Genomic DNA, 22,229 nt, shown 5'->3' with positions numbered 1-22,229 from the left:
AACCAAGCTCCAGGGAAGTGGAATGATGTGTTCAAGATTGCTTGGCCATTTGTGGTTGACCTAATTCTAGTGTTCATGTTTCTAAACTTCTCACCCAACACTCCTTCTGCTGAGTAAACATAACCCCTTCCTACTCATCTGTCATTCTCTTCCTCTCTCTCCCTCTGGCCCACCCTTGCGCTACCACCACATATCAACACCAATGACTCCATTGACCTGAATGGCATGGATGGGAGGGCACCCATCCATTGAGGTTGAGTTCAATTATTTTTGTTATTCCTTAGTACTTGAGAAACATGATACATAGCCACAAAGGCCCAAGTAAACCCCAGTCAACACCATCCCATCAATTAACTGATGTTGCTGGATTCCAGATGTGGTAAGTATGCCCACCCCCTCTTACCACAAGTCGCCCACAGCACCCACCGTAGATACGAAAAGCATACTCAATCTTCAGGCTGGGGCAAGCCTGCTCACTGAACACAGAGGCCATGCCCAGCACATCCTCAAAGGAGAACACGTCGTTATGTGAGAACACTTTGCAGATGCGGTCTCTGAAAGGGTTGACCTGTGGGTGGGGAGAAGGAGAGTGAGGGAGGCCTATCAGGGTCGGGGTCATGCCTCCCTGAGCCTCTCCCATCTGTCACAAGCACTCTGTCCTGGGTTTGAGAAGAAAACAGCAACAACCTAAAGATTGGGGTAGGTGCTGACTCAGTGAGCCAGGACCCCGGGTATGATGGGGGTACCTGGGATGAGGGATGAGAGCCCCTACCTGACATCACTCTCCTCACTACTGTTTCCACTTGCCTACACATTCCAAAGGCTTTATTATTATTTTTGCGTTGTGTTGTTTTTTTTTCTTATGGCTATTAATTTGTCTCCATTTTATGTAGAAAGCTTGGAAAATGAAAAGATAAGAATAGGACAAACCTCATCTGTAATCAACTCCCTCAGAATAAGCTGCTGTTGACATATCATTTAGAAGCAAGACAGACATGGTTTTCAGTCCCGGTGTCACTGTTTACTACTGAGTGACTTTAGTTTAGATAAATTACATAAGCTCCCAGAACCCGAGGTTTCTCATCTACAAGATAGGGTGGGACTATAACTGTATCTGCCTAATAGGATTGTCATGAGGATTAAGCAGGGTAGGTTTCAAGTTGCACAGTGTCTGATAAATACCAACCAGCAAATGAGAGCTGATAGTTGTTACCTAATTGAAATAGATACCATAATTTGCATAGCAATTTTCATTAAAAAAAAAAACTATTTCTCAAACTAAGTCCCCAAATGAGGAAGGGTGACTTTAGAAATCCTGGCTCCCCTAAACTGGGCCTGCTGAGCAAATAGCACTCCAGTTGCTTTCCTGCCAGCTCAGATGCGGCTTGCTGAGACTGCTTGCTACTCTTTCTAAAGGCCCAGGAGTGGGCTTTGGGATAAAGTGGGGGGGGGGGCAGACCTCATGAGGGTTTCCTATAGTTTGGATCTTAAATGTCCCTCAAAGTCCCACTTGTTAAAATTTTGGTCCTCCGTTTAGCACCATCAGGAGGTGGTGAAATTTTTCAGAAGTGGGTCCACTTGGAGGTCTTAGGTCATTGGGGGTGTGCCCTTGAAGAGGACAGTGGGAATCAGCCCCTTTCTATTGTTCTTGACTTGGCTTCCCAACTGTCATGAGGCAAACAGCTTCCTTCTCCACATGTTCCTGCCATGATGTGCTGCCTCCCTGCAGGTCCAAAGCAATGGGGCCAACCAACACTTGAGTAAAACCTCCAAAACTAGGAGGCCAAACAATTCTTGACTCTTTTTAAGTTGATTATACCAGGCATTTTGTTACAGTAATGGAAAACTGACTAATACTGGATTTAAGGGGGAACTGCAGAGAACAATCTTGGAAATCTTTACAAGTGGCAAGTTCATCTTTGGCACCCTCCTCCACTGATTCTTAGTGCCCCTAATTCATTCTCATTTCCAGGAACTCCTTCCCCCAGTTGCTCAGGGGCCCAGCCCTTACCTGTTCTAAAATTTTATCATCTGCTGGCAAATCTTATCAGAACCCAACTCTGCTCCCTTCTTCCAAAATGACCCCAATACCTGCTGCCTCTACCCCAACCAAAATCCCTTTTTTCTTATATGTGCCTCAGTGGATGTGAATGGCCACTAGTTCCTTAATCTTCCAAATTTCTAGATGGTTGAAACAACTCTGGTTGATTTTTCTGAGTCCCCCTTTCACTGACAAAGGTATCTCTTTAAGCTCCAGGCTTCATGCAAAAGGGTTCACCCAGTTCCTCTGATCCAAACATGTGTTGGCTGTCACCTTCTTTGTGGGCATCTATCTGGGCTCAGCCAGTCCCCAGGGCTCAGTACCCCTGTCTGAAGCTCCTTTGGGCTGTACTAGCTTCAGTCAATGCTCTGCTTTCTGGTTTAGATTGCTTCATTTTTAGTGTGTGATTTTTTTTCTTTCATTCCTTTAGAACTCAACTACATATTCAAATGTGTGATCTCATTTTATTCATATTTCTACTTATTTGAGGTGTGTGGGAGACATTCTGTGTCATCTCAGGTGGCTATATAGTTCTCAAACTAGTGAGCATCTAGTCACCTGGGGTTCTTATGAAAAACATGAATTCATGTAAGCCAGGTGCAAAGATTCAGCTGGGTGAGAGGGGTATGTTCTAGAGATTTAGATTTAGACTGCTGTACAGTCTAGTTTCCAATTGTGGGTTGTGTGCTTGAAAATTTGTTCAAGAGAGTGCATGAAATACACACACACACACACACACACACACACACACACACACACACTTCTAAGCTCTTACCCTCTAAGATCCTGTGTTGGAACATCTGAGGTGTAGCTCAGTATTATAGATTGAATTGTGTCCCCTCCTCATTTCATATGTTGAAGTTTCTAATATAGAACACCTGAGAATTTGACCTTATTTGGAAATAGAGTTCTTGTAGGTGTAATTCATTGGATTAAGGTGGGGTCACATGAGGGAAGGTGGGCCCCTAATCTGACTGATGTCCTTATAAAAAGGAGAAATTAGGAAACACCAAGACACACATTCAGGGAGAACTCATGTGAAGATAAAGGTAGATCTCAGGGTAGTGCTTCTGCAAGCCAAGGAATGGCAAACATTGCCAGCAAACTAGCAGGCTGGGGGAGCACCTCCCTTCTGGTGCTCAGCAGAAGCCAATGCTGTCCACACCTTGATCTTTAGACTTTTAGCCTCCAAATTATGAGACAATAAATTTCTGTTGTTTAAGCCACATAGTGTATAGCACTTTGTTGTGGCCACCTTAGTAAGCAAAACACATAGAAATTTGCCATGTAAATAAGATCCCCCATCAGTGGGAGTCCATTACATGTATTATATATACACAATTTTATAAAAATTTATAATATATATACAAATCTCACAAATATATGTTGCAGGTGTGGCCAGGGTCCAGGGGAATCCAGGCTGACCTCTAGAACCTCCAGACAAGCTCCCCTCCACCTAGATCCTCCATTCTTTGACCTCAACATCCCCAGAAATGCTTTGTTGGATGCCTTCAATTAAAGCTGATAAGCCTTATCTACTGTGACGTGTTCCAGGTCACATGGACCAAGCTAAGTAGCTTTGCAGATTACTTTAGCAATTTTTAACTACATTAACTTTTCTCACAAATGGATACGTGACTTAACAAGATTCCTACCAAGGACAACGCATTGGAGATAATGCTTACAATGCAAATTCAAGTGAACAAGAAAGTGTCAGCGCCATTCCCTCTCCTACTCAAAATACCAGTTTTTCTCTAAGAGATGGAAACCTGGGGAATCCAGTCAGATATAACAAGAAGTCTCTGCATCAATTCTCTGTGCTCAGACAGGTGCAAAGCAGGTCAACAAGCTCACTGCCAAAGCACATTTTCATCCAGGAAATGAGATATAATCTTCCTTTCCCTGGGGCCTCCTCCATTGCTTGAGTTTGCTAGAAGTGATGGGAGGGAGATGGTTGCCAGGAGGCCAATTCATTTCTCCTTTGACTCATATCGCGTGACTTATCTATGCACGCGCACACGCATGCACCCCCTTCATTTTGTAGTGAGTGGAAGCTGGGCAGTTGGGGTGATATCTGATGGCAGTAAGAAAATAAACCAACATGGTGAGCCCATTGGAAGATGCAGAGAAAATATTGTTGAAGATGTGGGAAATAAGCATTAGAACAGATTTCACACTGCAGAAGCTTTTCTAGATGTTAGGTAAAATACAGATGATTCCAGTATGGTTTACTGGATTCTGTTTCAGTAATGAAATACATGAAGAACCACATTACTGCAAGCCACTAAAGAAAAAGGTGTTATGCATTGAAGAGTAAATTGCTTCTTTAATAAAAACGCCATTTATGGGTAAAATTGAGTGTAGTCATTGATGGAAAGATTGCTCCATGATGAAAAGAGAGGGTGACACGTGTGAAACTAATTCCCTATAGGATTTCCCACAGGTTACTGCGGCTAAGAAGATAAATCCAGGTGACTGCGGATACAGCTCAGAGGTAGAGTGCTTGCTTAGCATGTATAAGACCTGGACTCAATCGCTAGCACAGTACGCATGCACGCACATACATGCAAGTACAGAAAATACAACAGAATGCATTGATATGGTTAGTTTTTCTAAAACAAAAAAGAGTTTAAAATATATTTAAAATGTATGGAATGATTTGTAATCAGAAGGGAAAATCTCCTGGACCACTCAGAGGTTTGTTGGTCATCTCTTGGCAGAGGACCCATCAAACTTAAAGATGAGGGATATGTTTTTCTTGCATAAAAAGAGGCAGGAGGATTGCAGGTTCAAGGCCAGCCTCAGCAAATTAGCGATACGCTGTCTCAATACAAAAAATATGAAAAGGACTGGGGATGTAGCTCAGTGGTACAAGTGCTCCTGGGTTCAATCCTCAGTACCAAAAAAAAAAAAAGACAAGTGTCCCAAATTTGCTGAGCTTTTTACAATGACAAGTGACTCTTTGATACCTATTATATTGCTAAATAAATTTTACTAATAATATATATGTGTGTGTGTATATATATATATATACACACACACATACACATGTGCATGTGTGTGTGTTGTGTATTTGTTGTGTTGTTCACTAAAATGAACTCAAATTTATTGGACTCTTCAAGGTAAATTAGGTGACTCATTTGAACATTAATTCTTTTCCAAAGAAACTCATGTTTTGAAGAGAATATTTTGAAAATGGTATTTTTGTTGTTAAAAAAAACATGGTGTCACCTATAAAAAATGCTTACATCTGCATACCTGAAAATATTAGAAACAGATTTTTGTAGCCTGTCTGAAAATTTTCTAAATAAAGCGTGTCGGTGGATTTTTGAGTACATTTGTTAAAAATATAAAAACGCAATGCTTTCCAATTAGTTATTGGAGTCACTGACTGATATAAAGGATGATAGACAATTCGTAGCTTAATTTCAATAAAAAGCATTTAGTTGGTGGATGGGGATAAAAATGAATGCCATGATTTATTCACGCAGCCCGTGGCACATTTCTTCCCTATGGACCAGTTAGACAGCTGTTAAAAATAAACTAACCTAGCTGCACCCCATAAATATGTACATTATGTGTCAATTTTAAAAAAAACAACTAAATTAGAACCAGACCTCTAAACAGCTCTATTTCAAAGCATTAAAGCAAGGTTTTGAAGGACAATGAAGCAATCCAACCACATCGTTCTCCCTACACTTGTTAATCCCATGCAAAAAAATAAAATGGTGCAAGGAAGAAATTCTGTTACATATAATACAAGGAGTTTACTTTAAAATATTTTATGTGATTTTTAGCTTTCCTTTTAATTTTTTGTTTTGCATATTTATACTACAATAGTATAGTAGTAAATATATATAGTCCTAAAGGACTATGCATGTGTTGTGAAGACGTGTCACATTTCTTTTTAATTTGGTGGGGGTTGCACCATCAAAAATGTCTGATCTCTGATACAGACTAACCTCCTCCTCTCATAGATGTGGAACTGTAGCTCTGGGGAAGGAAGGGACATACCCAAGTTTACTTAGTCAGTGAGTAGATGAGCCAGCCCAGGACCCAGGCCTCCTGTGCCCACCCCACCCTATTTCCTCTTTGGGGTCTTATATCCATTAAACCTCGAAAGAGAAAGGTGCAAGGGAGGCTGGCAGTGTGACCATTAAAATGTGGGGAACCTTGTAAATAGTTCTGAAAATTCATTCTTGAATATAAATATTTCATTGTGTCCCAAAGTACAAAACTGGAGCGTAGATTGAAGCCAGAGAAGTGGCCCGTGAGAACTGGGTGGCTAGCCACAGTGACTGTCACTCTAAGTGAGAAGTACTGGAGGAGCCACAGGAGCTCTTGGTGCAGGAGGGGGAAGCCAGGAGGAGAGGGGGAAGTGACACAAGCCATCAGACTGGGGAAGGGGGAAGGAGAGCACAGTGCAGGACATCAGGGCAGATGTCAGGCTGTTAATTTGGGCTGGGTCACCAGAACACTGATGAGCTGGGCACCAAGGGGCGGCTGGTATAGCTCTCTGTAGGCCCCACAGGCAAACACCAGGAGGTTGTCCCAGGCCTGTCTCTGTTCCAACAGGGGACCGCTTTCTTCTCTCAACTTCTCTGCCTTGTCATATCCAGAGGGATATCCCCAGACACAGAGCCCCTTGTGACCAGATATCACTTAGAACACATATAGCTCCAGGCAAAAGGAGAGTTTCTAAGAACCCAGTTAATGCAACCTCAGTACCTCTCTACCTTGAGCTAAATGACAGCTCAGCCTGTGTCCCAGGGTGCCCAACAGCCCAGCCCCACAGGGCAGACAGAACAGCCAGGAAGGGGCAGCAGAAGGATCAAGAGTCATTAGCCATCACAGGTCCAGTTTGCTGGATTCTAGAATCTTAATGCTATAATGTTAACAATCCAAAAGCTGAACCAATAAATTTTGGAATCTATCTAGAGAGTTAGAGTCTGCATAAAATTTCACACTCATTTAAAAGTCTTCAATTCTCCAGAGGAGGAAGGAAGTGACAATTGACAAAGTAATGCTTCCATTTCAAGAATAACATGTACCCTAGATTCAAGGCATTTTGAACAAGGAGAATATAAACATGTCAGTGTGGAAATTTATACAGGTAACTCAGCAGTACAACCTCCATCGCACATGATAAAATGCTGGGAGGTTTTTTTTTTTTTTTTGAAACAAAAACTACAGTTTGTTAATTTAAAAAAAGATTGTGGTTCCTGCCAAAATATTAAACTTTTTTTTTAAAAAAAAAGATCTTCTCAAAGTTATTGAACAAGAGATTTGATTTGAAAATGGAAGTCAGAGGGAAAATATTTGGACTTAGCTTAAAAATGTCTCCTCACCATTTCTCCAACCAGCTCTTAGTCAAAAAGAGCTTTTTACAGTTGCTGGAAAAAATTCACACAAAAATATACCAGTGACTCAATAATGATATCACTGATGCACTTTGATTTTTTAAAAGAGATCAAAAAATATTATTATATTTAAAATCTCATTGCCATTAAAATTTTCTAAATTTCTAGTGTATATTATTCTTGAATAATATTTTAGTTTTGTTCATTTATCTACTGCCAATCCTTATTAGAATAATATGATTAATATTTGTATTTTTAAACAAATACAAATAAAACCAAAGAAAGAGGTGGATGGGGTAATCATGGAGAGGAGTATATAGTGGTCAGCATGCCTCCTTTTTTTTTTTTTTTTAATTTGGTACCAGGAATTGAACCCAGGGGTATTAAACCACTGAGCCACATCCCCAGCCCTTTTTATTTTTTTATTTTAAGACAGAATCTGGTTAAGTTGCTTAGCACTCCTCAGTTTTGAATAGAGGCCTCAGTTTACCTGGAACAGATTCACTGAGGGAAGCACTGCTAAGTTTGAGGGGCAGATCCTGTGTCCTAAAAGAGGTTGCACCAAAATCTTTTATACTTTAGTGTCTTTAAAATTTTCCCTTGGATATACCATTTGTATGGATTGGAAGGCTCAATATTATTAAGATGTTGATTCTTCCCAAATAGATCCATAGAGCTATTGAAAGTCTAGGTAAAGTCTTCCAGGCAGTGGTTCTTGGTGGAAATTGACAAGCTGATTTTAAACCTTATGTGCAAATAAAAATGCAAAGGGTTTCTAATAGCCAAGGCAACCCTGAAGAGGAGGAAACAGGCTGAAGCACCCATATTACCAGATATCAAGATCGATGCTGGGGCTTTATTTTGATTTAGACAGTGTAATATTGTGCAAGGACAGACAAACCAACATATAACCATAACAGAGATCCCAGAAACAGATCCACACAAATGGCCCTCTCATTTAAGATCAAGATGGCACTGCCTTGCACTGAGGAGGAGGAGTTCTTTTCTCAGTAAGGGGTGTGGAGGTTAGCTGATATCCACATGGAGGAAACCGAATCCTGATCCCTACCTCACACCATATACAGAATCAATTCCAGATTGATCAGGGACCTACTGTGTTTATGACTAATAATAAAACTTCAGAAGAAAATAGGAGCATATCTTCATGACCTCAGAGTAAAGATCACTTAACAGTATACAAAAGTTCTAACCATAAGGAAACACTTCATAAATTTGAGTCAACTAAAACTGAAAAATCATAAGAAAAAGTCCAGTCACAACAATCAATACACACCTCAACAGGTGAAGGGGTAAATAAACTGAGGTATATCCAGACATTGGAAAAAGGCACAGCAATAACAAGGAAAAGGCCATCGATGCATGGAACAATGCAGAAGGTTCTGCAATATATTTTGTTGAGTAAAGAAAGTCAGACGAAGAAGGCTATGTATTATATGAGTCTGTTCTTATCAAGGCAAAATATAAGGATATAAAATAGATGAGTGGTTGCCAGCGGTTGTAGGAGGAGATGAATACAAGGGCACCTCAAGAGGAAAGTTTTAGGGCAAAGGAACTGCTCTGCAGGGTGCCACCTGGTGGTAGATCCATGCCTGTGCGTTTGGTAAAACAGTAGAACTGGGCACCACAGGAACTTTGATTGGATGCAAATAAACAAGAAAACCAGAAGAGGAAGCCTGTTGGGCCCAGGATGAAAGACCAATCTGTGGCAAATGAAAGTAACTGTGTCATAAATGTGTGGTGACAAGTCGTTGAGAGGGCCGGGGAAAAAGAGGAACGGTCCAAGTACCTTTGGCAAACAGGGTTTAGCTGGGTTCTGTAAAGACAGACCAGAAGAATAAATATACCCTGTGCTTCCAGGTGGGAAATTTGCTTCTCACAGGGTGTGGGTTAGCAATTCTGAGACCATGTGTAGGCTAGGGTTGAACAGATAGATAAACAAACAACAGATAAATTACAAATAAGCAAAGCTAGATACGGTATTGGGTTAGTCAGTGTCATCAATATGAACTCGTGGGGATTTTACTTATATACTAAAATACAGATGGATAGATACAAAAACTAAATACCGAGGTGTGGTGTGTGGGGGTTAGTATGCCTGCCTATGTTTTCCAGCTCTGTTCATTAAATAACTACAGTGGAAAACCTGGAAACTCCACCCTAACCGAATGACCAAATGACCTTTATTAATGCCATCAATGATATATCATGTTGATATCATAAACCCCTGACATTATATGATGAAGGGGGCACTTGCCTCTGTGGTATTCTTTGCACAAATCTATAACCCCAGTCTAATCACAGGACACACACAAATTAAATACAATAACATTTAGCCAATGCTCTCCAAGAAATCTTGAAAGAATGAGCATCTGTTACAGATTACAGGGGACTAAGGACACATGGTAACTAAATGCAACATGGGATTCCTGGAACAGATGAAGACATTTGTGGAAAAACTGGTAAAATCCAAACAAAGTCTGTGATTTGGTTCAGAGTGTTGCACCAATTTTGATATCTAAGTTTTTGCCAGGTGCGGTGGTGCATGCCTGTAATCCTGCAGGTTTGGGAGGCTGAGGCAGGAGGAGCACCCGTTCAAAGCCAGCCTCAGCAACTTAGCAAAGCCCTAAGCAACTCAGTGAGACCCTGTCTCTAAATAAAATTAAAAAATAGGGCTGGGGATGTGGCTCAGTGGTATAGTGCCCATGAGTTCAATCCTCGGTACCAAAAAAAAAATCTTATTTTTGCTAAATGTTATCATGGTTATGCAAGACATTGACACCGGGGAGAGCTGAATGCAAGGTGTAAAGCACCCAGTTTATGAAACCTTAAAAAGCAAGCATTGAAAGGATCAAGTGACCTCAATAACAAAACTGCTTTCAAGAACAAATTCATAACATTTAAATAAATACAATATTTAGCACCTAATGTGAGAAAATTTATAATGTTTTGTTAGCATCCAATAAAAAATTTCCAGTCGTGCAGAAAAAGCAGAAAGGTAAGACCCATAATCAGCAAAATCAACTCATGGAAACAGATCCCAAAGTGACACAAATGAGAGAGCAGGCTCAAGTCTTAAAATAACTATTACAACTACCCTACCTGTGTTCTAGAAGGTGGAGGAAACCGTGCGCAGACTCACGCCTATAGTTCCAGCTACACGGCAGGCGGAGGCAGGATGATTGCTTGAGCCCACGTTGAAGACTGAGACCAGCCTGGGCAACAGGGTGAGACCCTGTCAGAAGATGGAGGAGGAGGAGGAGGAAGGGGGAGAAGAAAGGAAGGAAGGAAAGGGAGGAAGAATGGAAGAAAGAGAAAAAGAAGAAAGAAAACAGGTAGAGGAAGACATAACACATAGTAATGAAATCCATAACATCCACATTTGGAGAAGTGCACAGATACCAAGCGGAAGAAACTTCAAGAAAATGACAACTGGGCACAGAATAATCACCAGCTAAAAATCCTCAATAAAGACAAACAAAGAGGCAGGGGATGGGCACGTAGATAGGAACCAAAAAAAAAAAAAAAACCAATTATACTAGATTCCTTGTAGAAACCAAGCAAGCTAGATGCCAGTGAAACTGTATCTTGAACTCTCTGAAACAAACAGAAAGTTCTCGTCCTGTTATTCTTTCTATACCCTACAAAAATATCTTTCAGACCTGAAGGCAAAAAGACCTTTTCTCCCAGACCAAAGCTGAGAGAAGCCAGCAGCAGCAGACTAGAGCTACAAAAAATAATAAAGTCCTTCAGGCAGAAGGAAAATAGCAGAAGGAAAGCCAGATCTACCTAAAGGAACAAAGAACACCAGAAATGATAAGTATGTGGGTAGATAGAAAAGGCATTTTCCCTTATTTTAAATCCTTTTCAAAGAAAAAATCCACAAGTTTTTGGCCTTGAACAAGTTCTTGGCTGGCCTCAAACTTGCAATCCTCCTGCCTCAGCCTCCCAAGTAGCTGGAATTATAGAAGTATGCCCAACAATAATCCATAATTATAGTCAGAAATTTCAATACTTCTCTTCAAATGATTGATAAAACAAGTAGACTCTCCCCTCAAATTCATTAAACATGTAAAAGACTTTAAAAGATTGTCAACCAACTGGATCTAATTAACATTTTATAGAAATCTCCATTTTACATAGCAGAATACACATTTTATTTTTCCCAATGCACTTGGAACTTTGACCAGATTTAGGATTATAAAGCAAATTTCAATGAATTTAAGAGGACCTAAATCACATAAAATATGTTCTTTGACAATAAAAAATTAAATTATAAGTCAATAATGAAAAGATAGCTTGAAAACCTTCAAAGTCAAAGAAAACATGAGAAATTAGAAAATATTTTGAATTAAATGAAAATGAAAGCACAACATATCAAAATGTGTGCTTTTCAGTGAAACCAGCATATATAAGGGAATTAGCAGTATTAATTGTTTATATTGAAAAAGAAAAATATCATTTTTGTTTAAATGAAAGGTCCTGTCTCCATTGGAGGGTGATGGTCACAGGGGAACAGGTCTATCAGCCAGTAGAATCCATAACAACCCTGTTTTGTTCTGTTTTATTTTTAAATAGGGGATTGAACCGCAGGCCTTGCACATGCTAGGCAAGTGTTCTACCACTGAGCTATAGCCCCAGTCCCCAGCCCACCCTGTGCTCCTGGACTAACAGCACCATGGTAAATGGCTGTCCCCAAGGAAATGGAAGAAGAGCTTGTCATCAGGAGCAGTGTCTTGGAAACCACAGGTGGATGGAGCTGCTGAGCTCACCTGAGGACAGAGAGAGGTGGCCCTCATGGATAGCTCTTCTAGCTCCCATCCTTGTGCCCAGGAGAAATTCCTAGATTCAGTCTGAACCAGGAGTAGCCCTTCAGCACTAGAGTAACTCTACCAGAAGGTGGCAGTGTTGGGTCACAGACAGTCAGTTCACAAACAACACAAGTGAGCACCTACTGTGTGCCAGGCATTGGGTTAGGCTGTGAATATCTTGCAAACAAGTAGCAGGACAGGTGACAGGACAGGCATTACCACTCCACATGGCAAAGAGAGACCACAAGTCCAGAGCAGGAAAGTGACTCTTCAGATTCCAGGTCCCTGGCTACCAGCTACTGGCTCCCTGTCACTGTGCTCCCTCCCTGCCCTGAGGAGCCTTGTGAGGACTCAAATTCCTATGTCAATGCTTTTTCTAAAGAGATACTCTTGACTCCCTAGCATATTTATTTATTTTTCCCAAGAAAATGTCCTAAACCCACATTCCTAGACACAGAACAAGTGAGGTCTGAGGCATTACCCTGAGTGCCATGTCCTTGCCAGCTAGTAGTTGCTCAGAGAACCAGTTGCCAGGGGGTAAACATGTCACTTCCTTGTCAGGGAATGAAGTTAGAAAGTTTGTAACCTGAACTTCTTGAATCAGATGCATAAGTATGAGTTACTGTGTGCCAGACACCAAGCTAGGTCCTGGGGACACCAAAACAATGAAGATGCCACTTCTTCCCTGGGCACTTGCAGAAGTCTTTTCAGAAACAAACAGCATAGAAGAGTCTAAGTCAAGCATTGTCACCCTCCTCATCCCCCAGTGGATATCTGAAACTTGATAGCACTAAACCCTCCATGTACAAGCACGGTGGTACCTCAACATTCACTCTGATGACTGAGAAGGATACTAAGTGACTTACTGACAGGTAGCATATACAGCATGGATACGCTGGACAAAAGTGTGATTCACACCCCAGATGGGACTGCATGAGATTTCACTACAATTTTCACAGGGGCACTCAATTCAAAACATATGAATTTCTTATTTATAGAATTTGTCATTTAATTTTCAGATCACTGTTGGTCATTTCAGATCACAGTTGATCCCCCTTATCTACATACCCCTTTTCCACAGTTTCAGTTACTGAAACTGTGGAAAAGGGGTATGTAGATAAGGGGGAACTACTGTATAAGCCAAGTGTAATGACAATAGCTAAGACAAGGCAGTGTCTGCTGAGTGGTAGGATCTGGGAAAAGGATCTGGAAGGAGAAACCAGAATACAGAGCCTAGAGCAGGAGCCGAGGCTAGTGCAGGTGGAAGGGAGATGTGGTAGGATTCTGGGGAGAAGCTCTCGGCAGGGGAATCAGAAGCAAGGTGAGGTGGTGGACTCTCCTCCTGCCTCATGTTCCTCCAACATCTCCTCCCCTTCCAGGCAGTCCGTGTTTCACAGAATGGATGAATGTTAAGTAGGAGAGTGGGGCTGACCATGACTCTGAAGCCCCTCGAAGGCCCAGATTGTTCAGTATGATTCTGAAATGCTCAGATTCTACTGAGCATTATGGATTCTACTGGCTGATAGACCTGTTCCCCTGTATGGGAGCCAGGGCGGGGGGTGGGGTGGTGGAAGGTGGGAAACCCCCCAGGTGAGGCCTTCCTCTGCGAGCCAGGCCCTGGAGGCATCTTCCCTAGCAGCTGAGCCTAGAAAAGGGACCCTCTCTGGGTTTCAGATGTTCAACCTTCCTGAAGTCTAAAACATAGAGAGGCCCTTGTGGGAACTGTCTCCTGGTGACAGATGGCCTGGCAGGGATGTGTCCTACCGGCAGCTGGAGTCAGATTGCTAATGGAACAAATAGGAGAAAGGCAGTAAAAAATGTTAAATATTATTAAACAGCCGTGGGTCCATGTGACCTGAGCCTGGCTCAGCTCCATCAGACCAGTCTCTCCCCAGATCCCAGGCCCATGGGTACGAGCTACTGCCTTGAAGAACCTTCCAGAAAAGCCACCTGCCCTAGCACCTCTCCTATGTGGAGCTCAGGGAACTGCAGGCCTGAGTTTTCAGGGGGCTAGGCACTGCGCTGTGGGAGATTTGGGGTAAAAAATGGATCAAGCCGAGGCTCTGGAGTCAGGCCGACTCTTAAAAGTTAATATAACTACTTTATCTGACACCTATAAGATTTTGACTACTTTATAGAATCTCCAATTTTTATTAGTGCAAAAATAAAGAAAAAAAATAGAAAACCAGAAAGTTGATTGTCCCCTCACTTGGCTTTGCTTGCTTCTCAATATTGCTATAGGCAAAACAAAACTTACCTGTGTTCTGGATAAGGGTCTGTTCACATTTGCACATGACCATTTTAACATCTTGGGATCAATTCTACAATACATTATAGCATGTTTAACAATATTCCAGATCCTGGGTAACAATAAGCTAAAAACAAATGGGTGCTTTGGGGCAGCTTATGGAGCCTCTCCATTTCGCATCTGAAAAATGGGCAGAATCATAACTTTGCTCATGGGGTTTATGGGGATCAAATGAGATCATATCTGCAAAGCACCCAGTATTGGCAGACCCCCAGTCAAAAACCCCATCCCCACTTCACCTGCTTCCCTTCAGCATCACCAGCACCCCAGGCCTGACAGAGCTGTGCATTTTGAACTCCCAAGCAAGGCTGTTACCTGGGCCAACGTGCTGTCAGGGGCTCACCCTGCCCGCTAATGGGTGGCAGAAATATAAATTCTGCCTCCTCAAGGTCAGCTGCTGACCCTGGCCAGAGGCATGGCTGACCTGGCAGGCTGATGTGGGTATCACCTCCATGTGAGGTGTCCAGGAGCCTCAAGGAGAGTGGCTCTGGTGAGAAGGGGGTTGTCACCAAACTGTGCATTGCCTCATGCTGCAGATGAGGGTAGAGGATCGCAGATGCCCACACGCTGGCTGTGTCTCTGAGCCCATAGAAGACTTTTCCTACAATTCAGATGAACCAACCATAGGCAATTTGGGTCAGGACCTTGGGTTGGGCCCAGGAGTCTGAACCTTCACAAGTTCCAGGTGATTTTTGAGTGGCTGATCCTTAGTCAATTCCAAAGTCCCCATCAATCTCACAGTGCTGGGAAATGGCAGACAAGATGCTGGATGCCATAGGGCTGACTTCACAGGTGGCTCCTGTTCCCACCAAAACAAGGCCTCCTACCTAGCAAGGGCAGAGAATGGAGATGGGAGCCGTGGGGAGAGGTGGCATGGAGCACAGAGCGAATACCTGTCCCGAAAACAGTGGTTTCACCCAGACACCTGGCCTCCCTCTCCCCATGTGAAGGTCTGTGGCCAGACCCTGCAGGGCCATCGCCTCTGACCCATGTGGGCCCACCCCTCCCACCTCTCCCTGCTGCTCACAGTCAATTCCACCTGTGACAAATGGTCTCTCCTACAAACATGTCCTTTAACTTCTTCCTTCCTTCCAATTTCTGACAGATTTATTTAGAAAATAAATAAATTTACTTCTGCTTCCTGCCTTCTAGTGAAAACCACTTCTCCTAGGGAACCCATTAAAGTGCTGGTGTTATGTGAGCAACTCTCTAGTTCAATGCTGTATTTTTGCCATTTTATCTAATTACTAAGACAATGGGAGAAATATTGCTATTGACATTCTGAAGCCGCAGGCATGGGGCGGGGAGTGGGGGGCAGGTTCTTGTGAGTGGAAGGGCCCCTTTGCTCTGAGGAGGCTGGCCTGGAAGGAGGGTCCGGCTGCCAAGACGGGGACATAGCAGGCTGGAGGGGAGAAGACAGATGGAGGGAGAGATGAGGGATGGAGCTCTAAGACTGTGCGCTTCCTGGGACCCACCCAACCTCTCCCCAGCCTGCAGTGGTGCTGGCCGCAGTTCACAGAATCCTTGGCAGGAGGGAATATCTGTGGATTTCAGCAAAGGGACCAAAAGTTTTGTCTGGATCAATACAAAGTGAAGAAGAGAAGCAGACTTGCCAGAGATGGAGGCAGAGGGACATAAGCAGCAAGAGCTCCCCATGCAGATCCCTGACAGTCCCCGGAAACAAAAGAGCAGGAGCCCAGGGCAGGGCCATGAACCCCCACAGGCCAGAATGGAGGCCAGGTGGCTCACAGCCATTGCGACTTAGGTTTGCTCTCAGGGCAGGAGGTTCCCAGGGTCATTTGGCCTCTGACTCTTAGTGTGAGGTGGTTTCTCTGTTTTAACGTTGTTGCATGGTGATCAGGGTGGGTTCTCAGGGCTCAGGTGAGAAACTTAACAACAGTTTCTATGGTTTTCTTTGGAAAATACAAACAAAGTTCTGGACAGCCAATATAAAAAGCCCTTTCAACACAAGGCATACCTGTTTTATAGGCAGTGAAAACAGAAGACAGGAATCACGGGAGGAAGCCGTCCACCAAGGCCAGCCCAGGCAATGGACATTCAGAGAGCGACCCAGAGGGCTCCCCTACTGCTCATAGAAGCAGTTGGTTACTCGCTCCTGGTGTCCCCCACTGTGCACAAGAGTCTTGATGGCTTCAGACTGATTTGAGCTGTTCGGTGACACTACCCATCCTTTCCCATTAGTCCTTTCCCCCACCCGAGGAGTAAATATCTGCCCCTCCATTGTAAAGCCAAGGAGCAGGGAGGAAATAAGAGGAAAAGCAAGAATTTGACCCTAGGTGTGTCTGGCCCATACTTCTAAGGAGCACACACTGGGAGAAACTTGTGTCACAATGGCAAAAGAGCACATGGAGGTGTTTGGCTTCTGGACCAGCTGGTGGGTCAGGCTGAGCGCCAAGGAATGTGCTTATGACCAGTGCTGGTGCCAGCCCACGGAGGACCAGAGTAGAAGTGGAAAATGTCCTGCAAATTGCTGCATTCAGGACAATGAGCATTTGAGCTGATTATCTGTCGCAGGAATGACATGAAGTTCTGCATCTCTTCCCCGGTGTGGCCCCAGCTGCGCAGCAGTGCAGGTGACCAAGGCTGGGGCAGGCTACATACTCAGCAAGAGATGCTGAAAGAGCTCCCCCGGCGTTAGCTGCAGTGCCAGCAGTGCTGGGCCCTTGTCAGCACAGTGCTTCTGGGGACATTCTTATTGGATATTCTTATGGGAAGATGGAAAAATGGATTAGATGACAACACATACACAGTTGCCTATTGAAAACCGACATGTAAAGTGACCTTTAGGCAGTGATGTCAACTTGGAAGGAGGTCTCCAGTGATGTGTCACAGGGCTCTATATTTTATTATTGATTTGAGTTAAGGACACTTGAGAGTCCATGTTTTTCATTTTGTGCATTCTCCCCACCCCCACCAAGTATCACTGTTTTCTTAAGTTTCCACACACTCAGTATAATTATCATTTCAATGGTTGCATAGTTCAAATTCCCAGAGTGGACTGCCTCCGAGGAGAACCTGGATATCTAGACTAAGAAAATAGTTTCAAAAAATGAAGAAAATTATACATGAGAATGTTTACTGCACACAACCTTTTTATAGCAGCGAAATAAATAAATAAATAACCCCCTGGAAACAATGTTAATGTCCAGCAATGAGGGGATGGTTTAGTAAATCAGAACCCAATGCAATTATGCAACCATTAAAATGATAATTACACAGTTTATGTAGCAATGTGAAAAAAGCATTTGTTCCTGATGGAAAAAGCACAAAATAAAATTGTATCTATATATGTCTACAGTGTTATAAAATAAAGCTTGCCTAGGGAAAAAGATGGCAAAAGAAAATAGAAAATGAAAACTTAACATTAGAGTGGTGGGGTGCTAAGGAATTGCTTTTTAGAAACCATTTGAATGCTGACCTACTATTCGAACAATAAGTTAAAAGCAAGCAAAAAAAAGAAAAGATGTGTGCTTGGGATACAATATGCTAAGGAAGCAAACCAACTTTTCTTCCTAGGATCTCAGACAGGAGTTTTTACTTCTTTCCTGTTTCCCTCTCTGGAGTTGGACTCCCAGTTTCCAGATCCAGTCAGGACACAAGAGGAAAAGCAAGGATTTGATCCCAGGTCTGACCCATGCTTCCAATGAGTATGTCCCAGAAAGACCCGGTATCATAATGGAAAAAACCACCACCCCTGAGTGACTGTGTCCCTGCCACCCCAGCTAAGTGGATACTCTTCCTGTAAGACCTTGCAGGAACCTGGGCTCTAGGAAGCTCAGTGAGTAAGAAGCTCAGTAGCACACAGGCCCAGCTCTTCTTGTGGTCTTTGTGTTGTAAGGCATCCAGGTCTGTACCTTTCCAAAAGATGTGGCTAAGGCTGGAGGACCAGTGAGCATTTCCACTGATGCTTCCGCAAGGTTCTAAGCCTCGTTGGCCTGTGCTGCCTCCATCCTCTCGCTGTGCATGCTGGAGAAAGCACAATGGTCCTCAGCCCCCCCCCCCCACCACCACCACCAAGGTCCTTGTTGTTCAGAGGCCTCTTTAAGGAGGATGGGACTCAAGGGAGGAGCAGGAGCCACCACCACCTGCTGATTCTGTTGGGCAGCCTTCCCTTGCCTGGGTGACTCTTCCCGTGTCAGAGGCCATCTGCCTGGGAAAGAGCAAGCAAGAGCAGCTGGCCAGATGGGGTGCTGCTTGTGCAGGGAGGGAGCCCGTCCCTGCTCCAAGCAGCATGACAGCTGTTCCCTCCCTGACTGCCCCTGAAGGTGAGTGGCTCATGGGTACAGGAGAAAGGAGGGTCCTGCCTCTACAGGTCCTGGGGATGCTGGGAGCCAGATGAAGCAAGTGCTTCCAGCCATCTTTGCAGAGAAGCTGTTTCTCATTTGAGTTCTCAGCTGCCTGAGAAGTGGGATCCTGGCCACTGATGTTTGCTTTAGTTCCTTTGATACTGGGTGGGCCCTGGAATTACTTCCCTCTGGTATTTGGCCTCAGGCAGAACTAGGAAGAAGGGTGACCCCTTTTCTAGAGCCCAGCTGGGCTCAGGGCACAAAACACTTCAAAGATGGAAAGGCATTGATAATGTCTGCTTCTAGTCCTGGGCACGTGGGCCGTGCCCACAGACCCTGTTCCCAGTAGGACAGCAGCCAGTTCACACCAGGAGGCCTCTAGTGACAGGGAACTTCTACTTTCTTGACTGCGCCTGCTTTCTCTATTTGAACATTTCCCTGAGGGTCACTTCTCCCATTCACCTGAGTGCTACCCTTGAGCCAAATCTAATTCCTCCTCTGTCCACCAGCAAATACAAAGAGGGTTATGGTCCCCCAAGTCCTTCTGCAAGTGGAACACCTCAGTTTCTCTGCCACCTTCCTGGTGTGAGGAATTGGGGTTCTTCCATTAGCCTGGTGACTATTCACCCCTCCTTCCCTGGAGCCCGCTGGTGGGAGGCTGGAGCTCACCCACAGAGACTCATCAAGCACAGCTCCACCCTCCTCAGATGCCATTCCTCCAGGGATGTGCCCACTGTCCCATTCACCTTCCTGGAGCAAGTTGGCATTGCCGTCTCTCCCTGGAGCAAGTTGGCATTGCCGTCTCTCCCTGCACACGGCCTTCATAAAAACACTCTGAAGTAGACAGAGCTGCTTCTTAATGAGAGTCATTAGGTCCATTTTTCAGATGGGGAAAACTGATGTCATCTACAACCTGCACATTCAAGTGCAGACAATCCTGTCGGGCCCACGGGACTTCATGGGCTGCATCCTGGGGAGCTTTAGCCAATGCCAGATTTTGATGAGACCTATGGTTCTGGGAGGGGCTGAGGCCAGAGCAAGGAGGAGGGGAAGATCCCTGGAAAGTTCCCCCTGATTGGCCTGTCCCTCTGCACCTGGGTGAATGTCCCCCACCCCAGCTGTGTGCACAGTGGATACCAACAGCACCAGGCAGGCATCTCCCCTTCCCCCACGCTATGGGCTAGGCCACCAGGAAGCCCTTCAAAGCTGCAAGTCCCTGTGGAGGCAGCAGCAGGCCTGAGGCCTGCAGAGGGTCAAAAACCCTGGGAACGGAGCCCTGGGCTGGCCCAGCCAGCACCTCGTTAGGAGGCCTGGAGGGGGGAGGGGGCACTTCAGGAACAATGTTGTTTATTTTTCTATTTTTAAACAAGTCTGAGGTCTCTGGGGGCACAAATGAAGTTATCAGCAAAGACTTGAGTGGAATAAAGCCTCCAGCCAGCAGGCCGAGAAGGCCCTGGGGACCGGAGCTCTTGAAAAGCTGAGATGGGGCTTGTTTGTCTTATGCTCTGAGTGCAGGACTGTGACTGGGTGCTGCACTATTGTGTCCCCAGTCCTACCAACCGGGCCCTCAGCTGCCTGTTCTCTAGGTGCTCCTGGGGAATTTCAGAAGATGATCCTTCAAGTATGTCATGCACACAGTCCTAGGAGGCTCCTCTGGAAGGAAGCCTGGGCTGGAGGGGTCCCAGGACCGCAGGCTGGCCCTGCCACCTTGGACTCTCCTTTCACCTGCAGGCCACCCTTCCTCGTCCCTGTTGCAGGGAAATGCACGTGGTGGTGTGTGGCCGAGTGGAAGCGAGAGCTGTCCTTCCAGGAGACCACACTGCCTCAGCTGTCCCGTGCTTCACAGCAGGATAACTGGCCCTGCTCCAGGGAGTCCTGAGGGAAAGCGGAACCGGAACCATACAGGAAGCAATGAAGGCCAGGGCGAGAGGAACCTCCCGGGAAATGAGGAATGTGGTCAGGGGCAGGAGGGCTGGATCCCTGGTCCCTGGTCCTGGTTTGAGTTCTGGCTCTTGCCAGGTCCCAGCTGGGTGACTGTGGGTGAGTCACTTAGTCACCTCTGGGCCCAAATTTTCCCCTCCCAGAATTGCAGAGCTAATTCCCAGGTTGACCGGAGGGTCCAGTCAGATGTGGCACATGAGGGAGGAGATGGGAATGGTCAAGCTCTAAACAACTGAAGACAAAGTGCCTCTCCAGCTCCTGCCCCCACCCAATGTGAAACATGGATTGAGTCATTGATTGTACCCAATGACTGCAGAGTGGGCAGTTCTATCCATCACCCCCTGCAGCAGGCCCAGGCTGCACAAGCTGCAGGGTACAGAATCCCCCATCCCAGGCTGCACGGTGCAGGGGTGATCCTGTGCAGGCTGCTCCACACACTCCCAGCTTAGAGTGCAGGCCATCTATGCCCTGTCCTGGGGTCCAGGCAGAAAGTCAAGACCAGTAAAGAGGCAGCATTGGCCCCGGGGCCTTTCAGCCAGCAGACCAGAGTGCTGCCTCACCTTCCCAGGTGTTCCTAACTACCTGTGTGGAAGGTGTTGTCACACCCATTTGAAGAAACTGAGGCCCCAAGAAGAGCGCTACATGCCCAGGATGGTGGGGTGCCTTGGAGAGGCCAAGGCTGGAGGCCAGATCCCATCCCTCCACCGCTGCCTGCTCAGCCCAGCACTGAGACTGCCTCCTACATCACTGAGCTTTTTCTGAAACAAACCTCTTCTTAATTCTTTGGCTGAATGTCTAAATAAGGATTTTTGCCAATTCTGAGCCCTGCTAACTGATGAAGTTGTCAGAAAAAGATCTAATGATGCTTGAAAATGCAAGGAGGGAGCCAGCTGCCAAATTGCCCTCACAGCTCTGACTCGGCATCAGGGAGCCGGGACCCCCCCACAGGGCGGGAGGTTGGGGCGGGTTGGGGGGCTGAGCGCTGCCGAGTTCCATCAGCTGTGGGCCGGATGAGTTGCTTAACCCCTTTGATCTGCTTCCCAGATGTAAATGAGGATAACAACTCCCTCCTTGCACAGTTACCTTGAGGATTAAATGAGATGATGTATGGGTGACATCCTGCACAGCGCCAGGCACAGTCACATTTTCAGGGCTGCTGGGAGCAGAGCAGAGGCAGCCAGCTGGCCTGGGCTCTGCTGAAAGGACCGCAGCCCTGCAGCCCTGGGTGAGCAAAGAGCTGAGCTTGCCCGCTCCATCTGGGGGGGTCTGGATCTCTGATCAGCCCCCAGTATTTATTTATCTCAGAGATCCAGCTGCTTCTCTCTGATGGGTGAAGGGCTCAGTGACCTCAGGCCCTGGAGGTGGGGCCTGGGGGTGGGAGCCTGGGAGACCAGGCTGGGCCCTTTGTTCTCTCTTCTTTCTCAGTGGAACATTTGTTCCACT

The 22,229-nt window shown here is 45.2% G+C and overlaps 1 protein-coding gene across 1 annotated transcript in view; it reads right to left on the bottom strand.

The window, feature by feature from the left end:
* CIB4 (calcium and integrin binding family member 4) overlaps nucleotides 1-22,229 on the bottom strand; it is a gene marked incomplete at its 5' end in the record, with an annotated part of 51,306 nt that overhangs the window by 9,562 nt on the left and 19,515 nt on the right. Inside the window, one exon of the mRNA XM_081265394.1 lies at nucleotides 427-568. Within this exon, the coding sequence (XP_081121520.1) occupies nucleotides 427-568 (142 nt within the window). The remainder of the gene's footprint in view (nucleotides 1-426; nucleotides 569-22,229) is intronic.

Source organism: Spermophilus citellus, assembly GCF_964194105.1.
Source record: "Spermophilus citellus genome assembly, chromosome: 13".
Classification (NCBI taxonomy): domain Eukaryota; kingdom Metazoa; phylum Chordata; class Mammalia; order Rodentia; family Sciuridae; genus Spermophilus; species Spermophilus citellus.
Note: the sequence above shows the minus strand (reverse complement) of the source record. Positions and strands in the feature narration are given on the sequence as shown.